At 39.0% G+C, this 14,334-nt stretch overlaps 1 protein-coding gene across 10 annotated transcripts in view; it reads left to right on the plus strand.

The window, feature by feature from the left end:
- Positions 1–14,334, plus strand: part of MAST4 (microtubule associated serine/threonine kinase family member 4) — a 200,944-nt gene that overhangs the window by 23,188 nt on the left and 163,422 nt on the right. For 9 of the 10 annotated variants that reach the window (XM_053409245.1, XM_053409248.1, XM_053409247.1 and 6 more), the window contains exons 2-3: positions 3,860–4,013; positions 10,210–10,331. In XM_053409245.1, the coding sequence (XP_053265220.1) occupies positions 3,860–4,013; positions 10,210–10,331 (276 nt within the window). Of the gene's footprint in view, positions 1–3,859; positions 4,014–10,209; positions 10,332–14,334 lie in introns of those variants that run through there. The other variant, XM_053409261.1, reaches the window with a different exon arrangement.

Here is a 14,334-nt window from a genome sequence, read left to right on the forward strand (position 1 = left end):
GACAGAAGTCATCATTCAGGGTGTCCAAAGCAGTATATGTGCTGGAACTGAGACTAAATCCCAGTTGAAATGGAGCTAGAAAATCAGTTTCTACTACGAGTGCCTGGATCTGGTCTGCAACCACCTACTCAAGAACCTTGCCCAAGAAGGGGAGATTAGCAACTGGCTTTACTTAGATTTTCAAAATACAGGGAGGGTTTCTTGAGGAGTGGTTTTACCCCAGAGCCAGTCACCTCAGCATGGATGAGCAGTCTGGGAGTCATCAACACCGTCTCTGACAAGACCTCTGTCAGCTCAGGAGACTGCGAGGCAGTATTAAATGGTTGCGTTATCACCCCAACTCTATTATTTTCATTCCCATGATCCTACACTTTGTTGAAGGGAAACCCCCCACCAGAATACAAATCATATATTGAATAGATGGAAAGCTCTTTAATCTGAGTAGGCTGAAAGCAAAGAGTGAGGCTACCATAACTTCCACCATAGAGCTTCATTATGTTGATGACAACATAGTGTGTGCACACTCAGAGGATGACCTTCAAGCATCCTAAATATCTTTGCAGAAGCTTGCAAAAAATTTGGCCTATCACCCAAAATCCAAAAAAACCAAAGTGGTACACCAACAAGCACAAAACAACCTCTCTGCAGCACCACAAATACCTGGGCAGTTATCTTTCCACAAAGGCTGACATTGATGCCAAAATCCAGCATTGCCTGAGCTCTATGAGTGCAGCTTTCTTCCTATTGAAGTGCAGAGTATTTGAGGACTGAGACATTCACAGGGAAACCAAAATGCTTGTTTACAAAGCTATTGTACTACCAACCTTACTATATGATTGTGAAACATGGACCGCATATAAACTTCATCTCCAACTCCTTGAAAGATTCCATCAACGGTGTCTCTGAAAATTTTTACACATCACTCGGGAAGACAGGCAAGCTTACGCCATTGTATTGGAAGAAGCAAAGATCACCAGTGTCGAAGCAATGATTCTTCAACATCAACTTCGTTGGACTGGTCATGTGGTTCTGATGCCTGATTATTGTCTTCCAAAGCAGTACCTCGAGTTACAAACGCTTCAGGTTACAAACTCCGCTAACCTGGTAGAGTTACCTTGAGTTGAGAACTTTGCCCCAGGATGAGAATGGAAATCGTGTGCCAGCGGTGCAGTGGCAGCAAGAGGCCCTATTAGCGAAAGCACGCCTCTAGTTAAGAACAGTTCCAGGTTAAGAACAGACCTCCGGAACAAATAAAGTTTGTAACTAGAGGTACCACTGTACTCTATTCCGAACTTAAAAATGGAAAGCGCAAAAGAGGTCAGCAAAAGAGGTCAGTTTAAAGACTCTCTTCAGGCAAATCTGTTGCTATAAGAGAACAAGGGAGATGCTCAAGATGAGTTCCGGCACCCTTTTTTTCTAGAAAAATAGCGCTGCTATGTTGATGGAAACAGACTGATTTCATGGAGAAATAGATGGTATAAGAGGAAAATTAAATAGATTTTTGTTTTATTACAAATATTCAAAATAGCCAATGCAAATTCTTCTCCCTGAGGGTGTAGTCTTTATTTTGTGTGTCTTTTAAATACACTTGGTGTAGTTTAAGATACAGTAAGTTTTGAGAGACACAGAATTGTTTCTATTTTGTTAATTATGTAGTGCCATCTGGTGGCTTTTCCATCTCTTGCTGCAATGTAGTTAAAATGGAGCTTAAAACAGAATATGAAAATTCAGTGGTGTGTTTTCATGATATTATTCCTCCCAGCTTAATATTATTAATATGTTTGTCTGTACATCATGAAAACACGTTTTTATACTTTGCTGGATGGAGACCAGTTCATTCTAATTTCATCTGTAGGTGGTTATGCATATATTGCAAAAGTTTATGTCATGAGATTTATAAATACAGTGGTACCTTGGTTTAAGAACAGTCCTGTTTACGAACAATTTGGTTTACGAACTCCGCAAAACCAGAAGTATTGTCCTGGTTTGCAAACTTTACCTTGGTCTAAGAACGGAAGCAGAACGGTGGAAGGGCACCGATGGCAGGAGGTCTCATTAACTAATGAGGAAAAGCACGCCTTGGTTTAAGAATGGTTTCGGTTTAAGAACGGACTTCCAGAACAGATTAAGTTTGTAAACTAAGGTACCACTGTACTACAGAATACACAGAGGAAATCCCTGTGTGTACTTTTTTCAGGTAGAATTGAAAGTTCCATTTTGTTGAGCTTAATTGGGTGAGCTTTCCGTATCCACAAGTAATGTGGTTAAAATTTTAGGCTGGAGCAAAGACACAAAGTGACTAAAAATATCACAATGACACAATAGTAAAGCTTAAAGAGTTGTATGAAAAGAAGTTTCCCATACCATTTTCTCCCTCTTAGTGAAGGAAACAACATATAGTTAGATAACATATGGCCCTATGCATGTTTACTTTGTAAGCTTTGTTAAGTTTGATGCACAGGATTGTACTCTGAACGTTAATTGCTAACATTCCAGGCGACTTCACACTTGACAATGACTTGGTCCAGGGACAAGAAATGTTACACAAAAGATAAGGTCATGTAGCCTAACTACCGTAGTTGCAATTTGGTGTGATCACCTTTTACTTCATAAAACAAACCAGGAGACTTCTGGTGGAAAGATACTGCACTCAGAAAAAGTAGGCTTATACTGAGGATGTTCAATGGATTTTAGTTGAAAAAAATAAAAATAAAATATCTACATTCTCATACTAGATATTTGTTGCAAATTGGGTGCTCTAAGGCAGCAGACACCGCCTGTTAGGAATATTTTTTTACTCTGCCTGAGGCTAGCAGGCAAGTACTTGCTTGCAAACCTGCCTTGGTATTGTTTTTATCCTTTATGAATAATAATTGTTACATCTCTCCCTCTATCGACTTCTCTCTCTCTCTCTCTCTCTCTCTCTCTCTCTCTCTCCCATTCAAAGTTCCAATTCCCATGTAGAGAAGCCTGCTGCAGCAAAGGACCAATCAGACTTTATTGCATGGTCATCTGCATTTTGAACTTTTCTGCATATATAGCTACCAGTTAAAATTCCATGAACAAGGCTTAAGTATAGCCAGTATGCTTTCATCCTGAAATAACAACAGTACTGTACTAATTGTATATTCAGAACTGTTTTTGATTAGCATTGGCAAATAATAATGAGAAACATTTGGAAAACATAAAGCTGCCAATGTATTGGCACCCAGATTCATGACAGAGGTAGCTCAAACAAAAGCTGACAGACAATATTTTTTAAATAATTGAAAGTGGTGTGAGAGTTGCATCTCTCCACATTACACAGCCATTTATTTTGTCATCTCAATTCAAATAGGCTTTGTAGGTTTTTGATATGATGTAAACTTACTATATTTAATTATATTTTATCTTGCCCTTTCCAAGTGCAAAAATAAGATGTGAACAATGACCAGATAGTCCTCCTTCAAATTGCTTTCAATTTCATTTGTGTGTGTGTGTGTGTGTGTGTGTGTGTGTGTGTGCATATGGGGAACATATCGCCTGTGGGCAGATGAAGGTTTGCTAGCATTCCATCTCTCTCCTTGTTTAAATAGCTTAAGGCAATGTGGTGTTCTCTGAAGCTAGCAAGCGTTCTTTTTTTTACACATAAAAATGGCCTATCTTTTACAACTACCATTTTATGCTTCCTTAGTGCATGTACAATCGTGCATGTGCACATCGCCACAACCCGGAAGTGGCCGGAGTGAGCTTACACACGTTTCACCAACATGTGTGGAACCCACGAACATAATCCTCATGTAAATGGAGGTTGCCTGCATTTCAAGTTGAGAATGGATTTTAACTCCAGCATCTCTGCTTTTTTTTTTTTTTTTTACAGCTTGATAGTATATTGTCACCTCCACCTATGCCATTTCGGAAATCCAGCAACCCTGAAGTTTCTTCTGGCCCCAGCAAGCCACTGAAATTTAAAAGGCAACTCAGTGAAGATGGGAGACCATTTAGAAGAGGAAGTCTTGGAGGAGCTCTGACTGGTAAGGAAAATGGCATGTCCATATAGCCAAGGATGGATATATTCCCATACATAGTATATATATAAAAAATGTTCTGCTATAGAAAACACGCCTGATCTTAAAAATTTATATGAACAGACACCAGTCAAGCTCAGAGTTTTGTGTACTGATTATAGACAGATGACTTAGAGAGGATAACACAGATAGATATCTCCATGATTCATTTTAATGAATCTCCACGATACTGTCTCTGTAAAGTAAGATTAGCAATTATTCCTGCTCTCCACCAAAATCCATTGTACTGGTTATTGCAGCCCATTATTTAGTAAGGCCTGCATTCCTTTCTGGGTAACTTCCTGAGACCATATGTCAGTGGTGGGTGGGACTGGAGACAAAAGTGAGCAGAGCAACAAATGTAAATTTTGCCTTTGAACAGAAGGTTAGTTTCTACACACAACTCTCTACCCCTCCCTCCCATCCAAGCAAGCAAGCAGGGAATCATTTTAAGAAATCAATGACACACTCCAACCAGGCAGAATTACTCAAGGAAAGTGCAGAGCAGGGCCAGTGAGCGGGGTGATGTGGCAAGAGTCCCAAGGGCCAGGTAGACGGTGTGGAAGGGCACATTTGGCCCCTGTCGCTGATAATAGACATTAGCATCTTAGTCATAGGTGAGAAGGAATTGTATGCAGGCAAGTGAGCAGGCTGGTAGAAGAATGGGAGAACACTTTGTTCATCATATGTACCTAGTATAGAACTGCAGCTGGCCTTTGCAAAATGATGAAGTCCTGTCCTTTTTCTGCCAGCCCCAGAAGGCTAGTAAAAAAAAGAAAAAAGCATGTTAGTAACTTTTGTGGCCTTACATGCGAGGCTAATTTACTACCATGGTAGCTTTTGGGTTGCTCTTTTTTTTACTTACATAAAGTAGAAGTTACTCAATGGACCTTTAATTCCACTAAGAATGTACTGCTGTGGCTCCTGGGGGTGGGGGTGTCTCAGGAATCAGAACTCCATTTCCAGTGTCAGATACCTATAGAAGATACATGCTGAGAGTTAGCTGTGTTGTGCCACTCAGAAACCAAGCAGTGGAATCTTAAAATGTCCTGCAGAAAATGTCAACATGCCCAGCAGAAGTGACAGCTATCTGTTTGAAGAGTGATGCGTATAATGTGATTTTGTGTGTGTTATAAACACTTTTTGTTGTTGTTAGAGTAAAACTCTAGTTTCCCATGTTCATTTTTGCAAATTCTATACAGTGGAAATTATCAGTTACCACAAACAGACAACTTGATCCTTCAGTACTCCACCTTTAGTTATTTTCCCTCAACTTTGTCAGTTGGAGACTTGTCCATTTTCCAATAAGTCTGTTGATGGTGGAGAAGGAAGAATTCTGAAGTCAAATTAACTGTATACTTTTTCACTAGATTCTCCCTGCCACTTTCACATTCTTAGCTACTTGCCTTTCTGGAAGCTGCTATAGATCTCAAGAGAGAAGCTTGTCAATCATGTCACTTCATAAAATTATTCATGAATTCTAAATTTAAGTGTATTAGGAGACTGTCGGCAATTTTTAATGTACAGCGTGGGTAGCCATTTTGCTGTTAGTTTCTGAATTACCACCATATATTTTAATAACAAATTCTCTATTTAAATTAAATATATCAACAGCAATTTATATGTTCAAACTAATTGGTTATAATTCACTGCCGAACTGAGTCAAGGCTCTTGATTTCCCTTTATTAAAATATTAAATGCAGAAAACAAGCTGCGTGATTTATTCCTGTCATGGAGCAGGAAAACTGGTTAACTGCAAAGCTCCTTTGCTGCAGTGAATGGGTTTCATGAGCTGAAGTAACTTCAAAGGGCTTTATACAATCACTTGGGCTCGGGCTTAAATTGTCAGAATTGAGAATGCTCCACAGGCTTAGTAGGCTATGCTGAAAGTGGAATTCAAGATAGAAAATAATGGCTTTCTAAATGGGCTGGAGGTGAAGAGTGCTGTGTCTAACTAGGTTCAAAGTGAACTAAAATGTATGACTTTATTTCCTTTCTATTACTTATTACAGAGCAGTATTGCATTGTAGTAACTTAAATGCTTTTGTTCATTATGCTAAGAAGTTTTAGGATGCTGAAATTGACTTTACCTTATTTATATATAATAAATAAAAATAAAGGTGAAATGCCTTTAATTTGGTTACTATGCTGTGTAGCAATTTCAAGCAGTTATTTCAGGCAATAAAATGCAGTCTAACTAATTCTATGCCGTTTAAGTCAGTGGCTCAGTTTGTATGTAATGCTAAGCCAAACCATGGCTGAGTGTGAGTGAACGTTTATATGAATGCATGGAGCAAACATTGTGGCTGCTTCGCGTCTCCCTTCATCCTGTGCTATCCTGAGCTAAGCCATGGTTTGGTTTAGTGTCGTGTCTGAGTCCGGGTTTGTGGTTTGTCTAGCCAAGAATAAACCATGAAAATACAAAATGCAAAGTGGTACAGAGCGAGTGATGGGGAATACCACTCCCTGACCTCCAGCTGATCCCCAGATAGCAGTGGAATCCAGTATAATTAACTTTAACATTAGGTTCAGGATGGATAAATGAAAGTAGCTTTTTACACAACACATATTTAAATTATGATGTTTGCTGCCATAAGATGTGATTTGATGACTCTAAAGAAGAATTGAACAATTAGCTATGATAGCAGAATAATGTAACAGCCGTGTTCAGAGGCAGACGCTGAATCTCATGTACTGAGAACAAACATTCAATGCCTGTTGTGTTCATGCCCTGCTTGTAGGCTTCTGACTGGGTAGTGTGTGTTGACAGCAGGATCCTGGACTAGATAGACCCTTGGAGTTATGCAGCAGAAGAACTATTCCTGTGTTCTTGTGCTATTGGGGCAGATTGTTATTTTCCCCAATACTTCTTGTTTTAATTGAAATTTGTGAAAGTTGCTTTGGTGTTTGTGTAACTCAGAGGTGGGGAACCTGTGGTTCTCTAGATGTTGCTGAGCTACAGCTCCCTTCTTCCTAGCCATTGGCTGGGCTTGCTGGGCCTGATGGGAGTTCTAGTACAGCAACATCTGGGGGGTCAAAGATTCCCCAGCCTGGATGTAATTTAAGGCAGTTTCAGTACATGGGCTGTAAACTGGAAGAATAAATGCATGAAATTTGAAAAACTTTTGTTTAAGAAACAGGCCTCTTTGTCCAAAGTAGCATGCTTCTGCCACTCTCTAAGCCATTTCTGAAGAGTTTTCATTGATGGACGTTTATGACATTAATTGTGGCTTAAGGTTCAGCTGAAACTCATTTCTTCCTTTATTACAGATCATAGTGAAATAGCAGTAGTCATTCTGAAAGAGCAAAGAATTAAAATAACACTAATTGTAAATGTTAACTGGGCAATTATTCCAAACTATTGAGGATATTTTAGCACCTCAATAATATGAGCTAGATAGGTTTTATTACTGTGTGGAGGAAGGGGCAAGAAAGTGCTGAATTTTGTTAATGGGGTTCTGTACAATGCAGTGGCCAAGGACAACACAATTAAGTCATCTGTACTTCTAGCTTTGATTGAATTATATCAGCTTTAATGGACAGATTGGGGGGAAATGTTTATCTCTCTTTTAAATCTGGCAGGGAAAGAAGCATTGTCCGTTAATTTTAACCATATGCAGCTAAGTAATACACTTGACAGATGCTAATTTCCTTAAGTTGTAAGCAGCAAATGATGCATGAATTAAACAGCAACATGCTTTTTAAATGCCTGCTGGTATTCCTCCCAAACTGGATTTAAATAAAGTTTCTTGATGTAACTACAAAGAACCAAGATAACAATAATGAAGGGTTTCATAACAATGGTTTTAAAATTAATCAATTGTTTTATTTTTCTATTAAGTCTAATGGGGATGGTTGCATTAATTCTGCATACATTATTGTAAAACCAAACACTAACATTTACATATTTCTTTTTTCACCCTGCTGGCGCTACAACAGTTTGTACTAATAAAAGTGATGTCTTAGAGTCTTAGTTGCTAGGGTCTCTGGTGATCAGATTGAGAAGGGATTTATCTTCTTACTGCTCCTACCCTTCAAGTTAAATACAGTCATTTGAAGAAATCATTGTTTGATGCAGACTATCTTAACATTTACTTCCTGCATTACTGAGCTTAAATACATAGCATGATACAGTCAAAGTACTTCTAAGACTCATATCAATGGGAGAATTACTGTGCAATCCTAGGCATGTCTACTCACAGGTCAGTAGGACTTAATCCAGGTAATGGTGCATAGGATTGTAAAAGGTAAAGGTAAAGGTACCCCTGCCCGTACGGGCCAGTTGTGTCCGACTCTAGGGTTGTGCGGCCATCTCACTTAAGAGGCCGGGGGCCAGCGCTGTCCGGAGACACTTCCGGGTCACGTGGCCAGCGTGACGAAGCTGTTCTGGCGAGCTGGTACCAGCGCAGGACACGGAAACGTCGTTTACCTTCCCGCTAGAAAGCGGTCCCTATTTATCTACTTGCACTTGGGGGTGCTTTCGAACTGCTAGGTGGGCAGGAGCTGGGACCGAACGACGGGAGCTCACCCCGCCGCGGGGATTCGAACCGCCGACCATTCGATCGGCAAGCCCTAGGCGCTGAGGTTTTACCCACAGCACCACCCGCGTCCCTCATAGGATTGCAGCCTTAAGCTTTTACTCTTTTTTAAAAATAATAAAAATAATAAATCAGTAATGAAATTAATGGGCCTTAAGTGTTTAGTTCTGGTTAGATAGTGTCTAGATTCTGTGCTATTGTGATAATAGTTGTTTTAAAAGCCATTTCCATGTCTCTGGAAAGAAAGGGGGATAATTCCCATTAGGATTCAGCAGCAAGCATGTATTCAGCAGCCAAGAACAGTTCAGTTTTAATGTTATTTTTGAAAATGTGGTGATTTACCTAGAATGTACATTTTTTCTTACAGACTGTCTTCTAGCCAACTGCCCTAATATCACATATGTGTTCATCATATAGGCATATATATGCACCAGGCAATTTTTTTAATTGTTTACTTAAAAACAGCTGCTCTATATCTTTCTTTAAGTCAATCACTTTACTTATATAATGCATTCTCCACGAATAGTTGGTGGTTCACAGAAAATAAGTCTACAATAATAATACACAGGTATAATACTTATTAAAGTTATAACATGACTGCAGAAATTAACAATTCACTTAAAATATATCAAAGTGAGCATAAAACTTACCAGCAATATTCAATACATTCACATCCCAAGGTAGTCCAAATCTGATGGTGTTACCATAAATACATTAATAAAGAAACACCTTTTAATAATAATAGATCTCTAAGTGATTTACAGTAGATTAAAACAGAATACCAACCCCCCTTTTGTATGTAGACCCAACAGGCTCAGTGTTTACTTTTGAAGGCTCTGAGGGGTAGAAGATGAAGTAAAGTAGGTAGAAGCCCCCAATGGTCAATATTGAGTCTTTCTCCCCTCACAGCACTTCTCCTGGAAACAGCTTCGTGGTGAAAGTTCCTTGTGCCAGAGTCTGGGGACTCAGCTACATTAGTCAAAAAAAAGATGTTTTGAATTTGTTATAAACATGCAACATCAGATGGCACCAGAGAGCAAAAGCGATATTTACATCGCCCCCCCCCCCATTTTGTTATAACAATTTAATTTCTGACTTATTTATGGTGGGGAGTTTTCTGTGTGTATATCTACCCTGGGTAAGAAATAGACTAGATAGGGTCCCAAATGAGTAAAGCAAGTCTTTTTTCCTAAAAAGGCAAGAAACAGGAGAAAGGAAGTAAGTAGAGAGAAAGAACACCCAAGGGATCAAAATTAATTCTTAGTGCAAGTTAAAAAAATAGAAGGCATTAGGAACAATGGGTCAAATCATAAATAAACCAAAAAAATCCTCCTATTCACAAGTCTCTCATTTCTTCTTTTGTTCATCAGTTTCTTAATACTCAGAATGGAGTAAGTTTGTATTTATGTTTGTATTTGCACAGTAAGATTTATTACCTGGAGTATGTGCATATATCTAATAGCTGAGTATCTGTTTCAGAAGCTTATGAGGAGCATTCGAGGTTTAAATCTTGCTAAGACCAAGTTTGTCCAATTACAGTGAGTTGCATGGACTAATATTGCAGACCTTTAACTGTGCAAGAGGCTGTGTACTGACAACTTTTTTTCCACCTAAACTTTTGACAGGTAGGTACTTGCTGCCAAATGCTGTTACACAACAGTCATGGCAAACTGGAGAAACTTCCAATCTTGTCCGAATGCGCAGTCAAGCTCTTGGGCAGTCAGCACCTTCTCTGACAGCTAGCATGGTGAGTTATATTTTCAAATATTTGTTTATTCAAGAAACTAATGTTTATGTAACATTGTGGCAAGGAGTTTATTTGCACTACAGTCAAATAATCCAAAATTGTTTTCAAAAGATACAGTAATTCAGGGCCTTTCACATAACTGTTGTCGGTTACTGTATATAATAGTACTAAACATGTACAATTTATCTGAATTATGTTTACTGGGGGAGCTGTAATTTTGAATTGCCTTACTTGCTTTCCTATAAAACCTCAGCTGGGAGCACATTTTAGTATAGTTTTTCCATTTAAGTAGTCTATTTAAGAAAAAGAAGCAGTCACATTTTTTTAATAATACACTAGTTTCAAATACTGGGGTGTGTTTTGTTTTTTTAAAGACATTCTATTATTTTGTTCCATTATGTACATGCAAGTAGCTTACTAAAGGAATCTGTATATTGGTGTGTGTATTTGAAGCGCATCATGATAACGAGTAAGACATAGTTTGGTATACTGTGTAGGACTTTTTAAATTGGGTGATGGAGCTTCAGGTTGCAGCTGGTACTAAATCTCTAAGTTACAGGAATGTTAGCAATAGAGTCAACCTTTGCGCCACCACTACTTTATAGGGGGAGGGGGATATGTTTTTGAAAGTCATCTTGCAGGTCAATGGAATGGTAAGACTGTTCTCAAAAAGTATTCAGTCTTGGTGTGGCCCTGAAGACTATTTTAATCTTAGTATTAATTTTTTCACCCCACCTCTCCAAAACCAAAGGAGAAGCTTGGGCCTGACATTTCATTATAGATAATAAGAAAGTACTAAGTACTTGTGCTTATTTCAATATATATATTTAAACTGATAGATATATTTAGTTATGAAAGCATGGAGATGGAATAGTTCCTCAATGGAATCAGATTTGGAGACAGGTAGATAAAATCTCATCAAGTCTGCCAGTTGGGGGGGATGCACAATATAAATTATTACTGAGGTGGTATCTAACACCTGCAAGGTTAAATAAAATCCACCCAGTTAATGGCTCTGAATGTTGGGAATGTTTTGTGGGAAATGTCCATTTATAACATAATGTGATGGGAATGCCCAATTGTCACAAATTATTGGTGGCAAATAACTCAAAATATCTTAGATATAATAGAGCATATATTGAGACCTAGCCCTGTGTAACTATAAATCTGAAATCACTTGTCAGTATTGCCAAAATTGTATGGACAAGAAAATGGAAATGCCAGCAGGCCCCAACAGAGTGGGAATGGCTGATGAAATGTAAAGGTAGGCAGGCTAAGAAATGCTGACTTTGCTGAAAGATAGAACTGTTTTGTTGAGTTCTGGAATGTGCACTATAAATGTAGGATTGAAAATATTTTAGCGTATGTAATTATGTATGAGAAAACATGGGGATAGTGAGCTTTATGTGTAAAACATCGCATTAAAAAACTTCATACACTTAGAACTACAGCATCAAGTAGTATCTGAAGCAAAACATTGCAACGTGTTCAGTCAAGTAACAAATAAGAAAATAAAACAGCTAGGTTGGACCACACCAAAGACCTTTCTAGTCTAGCACTCTATTCCCACAGTGACTACAGGAAAACCGCAAAAAGACATGAACATAATATTTCTTTCTCCACTCAAATTCTAGTACCTTCACACATGTACAGAGTGTTTCAGTATGAAAAGTATGGAAATGAAACATATAACAATATTTTTGTCCGTTTTCATGGTACAGAGTCTGAGGTAGTTTATAATAAGTTTATAAAGTCTACACACTTATAAAGAAGTACCATAGATTCTAATTTCAATTTTTAGATGTGACTTCTCTTGAAACATAGAATTGTGGTTGTTCTATTAAAGAATGGCTTTTCATGTAATGATGGTATGCAGCATTGGAAGTTATCTAAATTAACATACCATTCAGTTTTTCTGCATTACATTTTAACGCTGATACTTGACCAGTGATGTGCTGTTTTGCTTCACTCAGCATTTGTCTAAATAAATGCTGCTTATTTGACCTTACTACATCTTTGCTGTTGGAAAAGAGCAGAACATTCATTTCTGAAATATTCCTCTCTTGCTTTGTAGAAGAATTCCTCTGTACTCTGTTATTTCCACAGCTGAAAGTAACTGTATGGAAAGGAATGGCCTTTCTTCCTGGGGAGTTTACTGTATTTGTTTAGGAGAGAACAAATAACAAACACTTAATTGAAAAAGATAACTCCTACTAAATTGTCATATGCCTTTTGTAAAAATGGTTTCAGATATAATTATGTTAATTAGATTATAACGGTATTTGTATGTATTTTAGGAGTACTTCAATACTATTTTATGCTTTACTTCCTCAAATAAAATGGTTCAATTACCGACCTGAGAGGTTATAAAATACCTTATGTACACAATGCAAGAATAAACAAGTGCGCCTTCAGAAACATTAATTGGAAATATATTTGAATGTCCAATATAGTGCTGGCTTGCTTTTTAGCAATAATGTCGAAATCACTGTTCTGTTAAAATTGGTTGTTTATGAGTATTGAAGTGGGTCAAAGAGCTTCCTGTTAACTGAGCGACACTGTAATTGAGAGGGCTGGCCCACCCATGAGGCAGAGTGAGGCAGCTGCCTTGAGTAACGAAAGTCCCACTGCTAGTGTAGAAGTGCTGCCGCCAGCAGCACCAGTTTTCAGTGAGATCTTGCCAGAAACTGGCACTGCTGCTGGTACTTTGTGGACACCTCCACACAATACATATAACAGAGGCTTGCGGCACCCGCTGCGGCTTGTGGGATGCCAATGGGGCAGGTGGCACATTCCTCTTTTGCCTCAGGTAGCAAAATGGGATGTGCTGCCCCTGGTAATTGACATGGTCTATATATTCAGCAGAATTAAAATACTTATTGCAACTGGTCTCTCTCTCTCTCTCTCTCTCTCTCTCTCTCTCTCTCTCTCTCACACACACACACACACACACACACTGATTTGTTCTGTGAACAACATGGTCTGCGACTGCTTAGATGCTGCCTTCTGTGACAATCTCATAGACGTGCTGAGAGACTACTTTATTAAATTATCTTTCTGTTATCTGAGGGTGTTTCCTGAAGGGGAGTTCTAAGTTTTACAAAATAATTCCATGGAATTAGCCTTTTTTATTTTTTAAAAAAGTTAACTCATTCTGCTCTTGGGATGTACCTGTGTGGACAAGGAAGGGATTTGTGTCCAGATCTCAAACCTAAGGACTCCTCACAGGAGGAGGAATGGGAGCAGGCCCCTCCAGTCACCCTGAAGAACAAATGGCTCCAGATACCTCTGCTCGAGCACCAGAGGTCACTATGCCAGCTTCCTAGGTTCCTGGATGGCTCTTCCCCAGGACTAGAGAAGCAGAGGATATGGCAAGCCAGGTAAAAGCTTTAAAGCCACTGTCTAATGTGACTGACTAATGGAATGTCAGGGACCAGCTGGACACTGAGGAGAGTTGGCTGGAAGCTGATCTCCCAGGTAGCAAGCAGGACAACTCCACTCCTTTGCGCAAGACAGAAAAGGCTCAGAACAAGGGAGAGGTCATGAAGTAGACAGGCAGCAGGAAATTCACAGGCAAGCAATGGAGAAAGGTGGGATTCATGGAATGCTCTTCCTGCTAGGTGCCTCAGTTGCACATTTTTCGATCCATACCCCAGAGAGACCGCTCTGCTTCTCCACTCTTCTCCCTAAAATAAGATTTTCTGAGCCCACAAAAGAGCATTAAAAAGAATGAACAAATCATGGCTATGCCCAAGTTAAATGCCTTGCCATAAAGGTTTTCATGGGAGGGAGGGGTGCAACCCCCCTGATAGCTCTTTTTCCTCTGATCACTGGCAGAAGCTGTTGTGTCTGTCACTTATTTATGGCCAGGGATAAAAACTGACCTGTATCAGGCTTTAAAGTTATTACTCTGGCCTTTTTTCATATTCTATTTTGTGAGCAGCTCTGTGTTCTTGGGATGTGGCAGGCAAAATAACTGAATGTATACCTGCTGTTCTCAGAG

Source organism: Podarcis raffonei, chromosome 11 (assembly GCF_027172205.1).
Source record: "Podarcis raffonei isolate rPodRaf1 chromosome 11, rPodRaf1.pri, whole genome shotgun sequence".
Classification (NCBI taxonomy): Eukaryota; Metazoa; Chordata; class Lepidosauria; order Squamata; family Lacertidae; genus Podarcis; species Podarcis raffonei.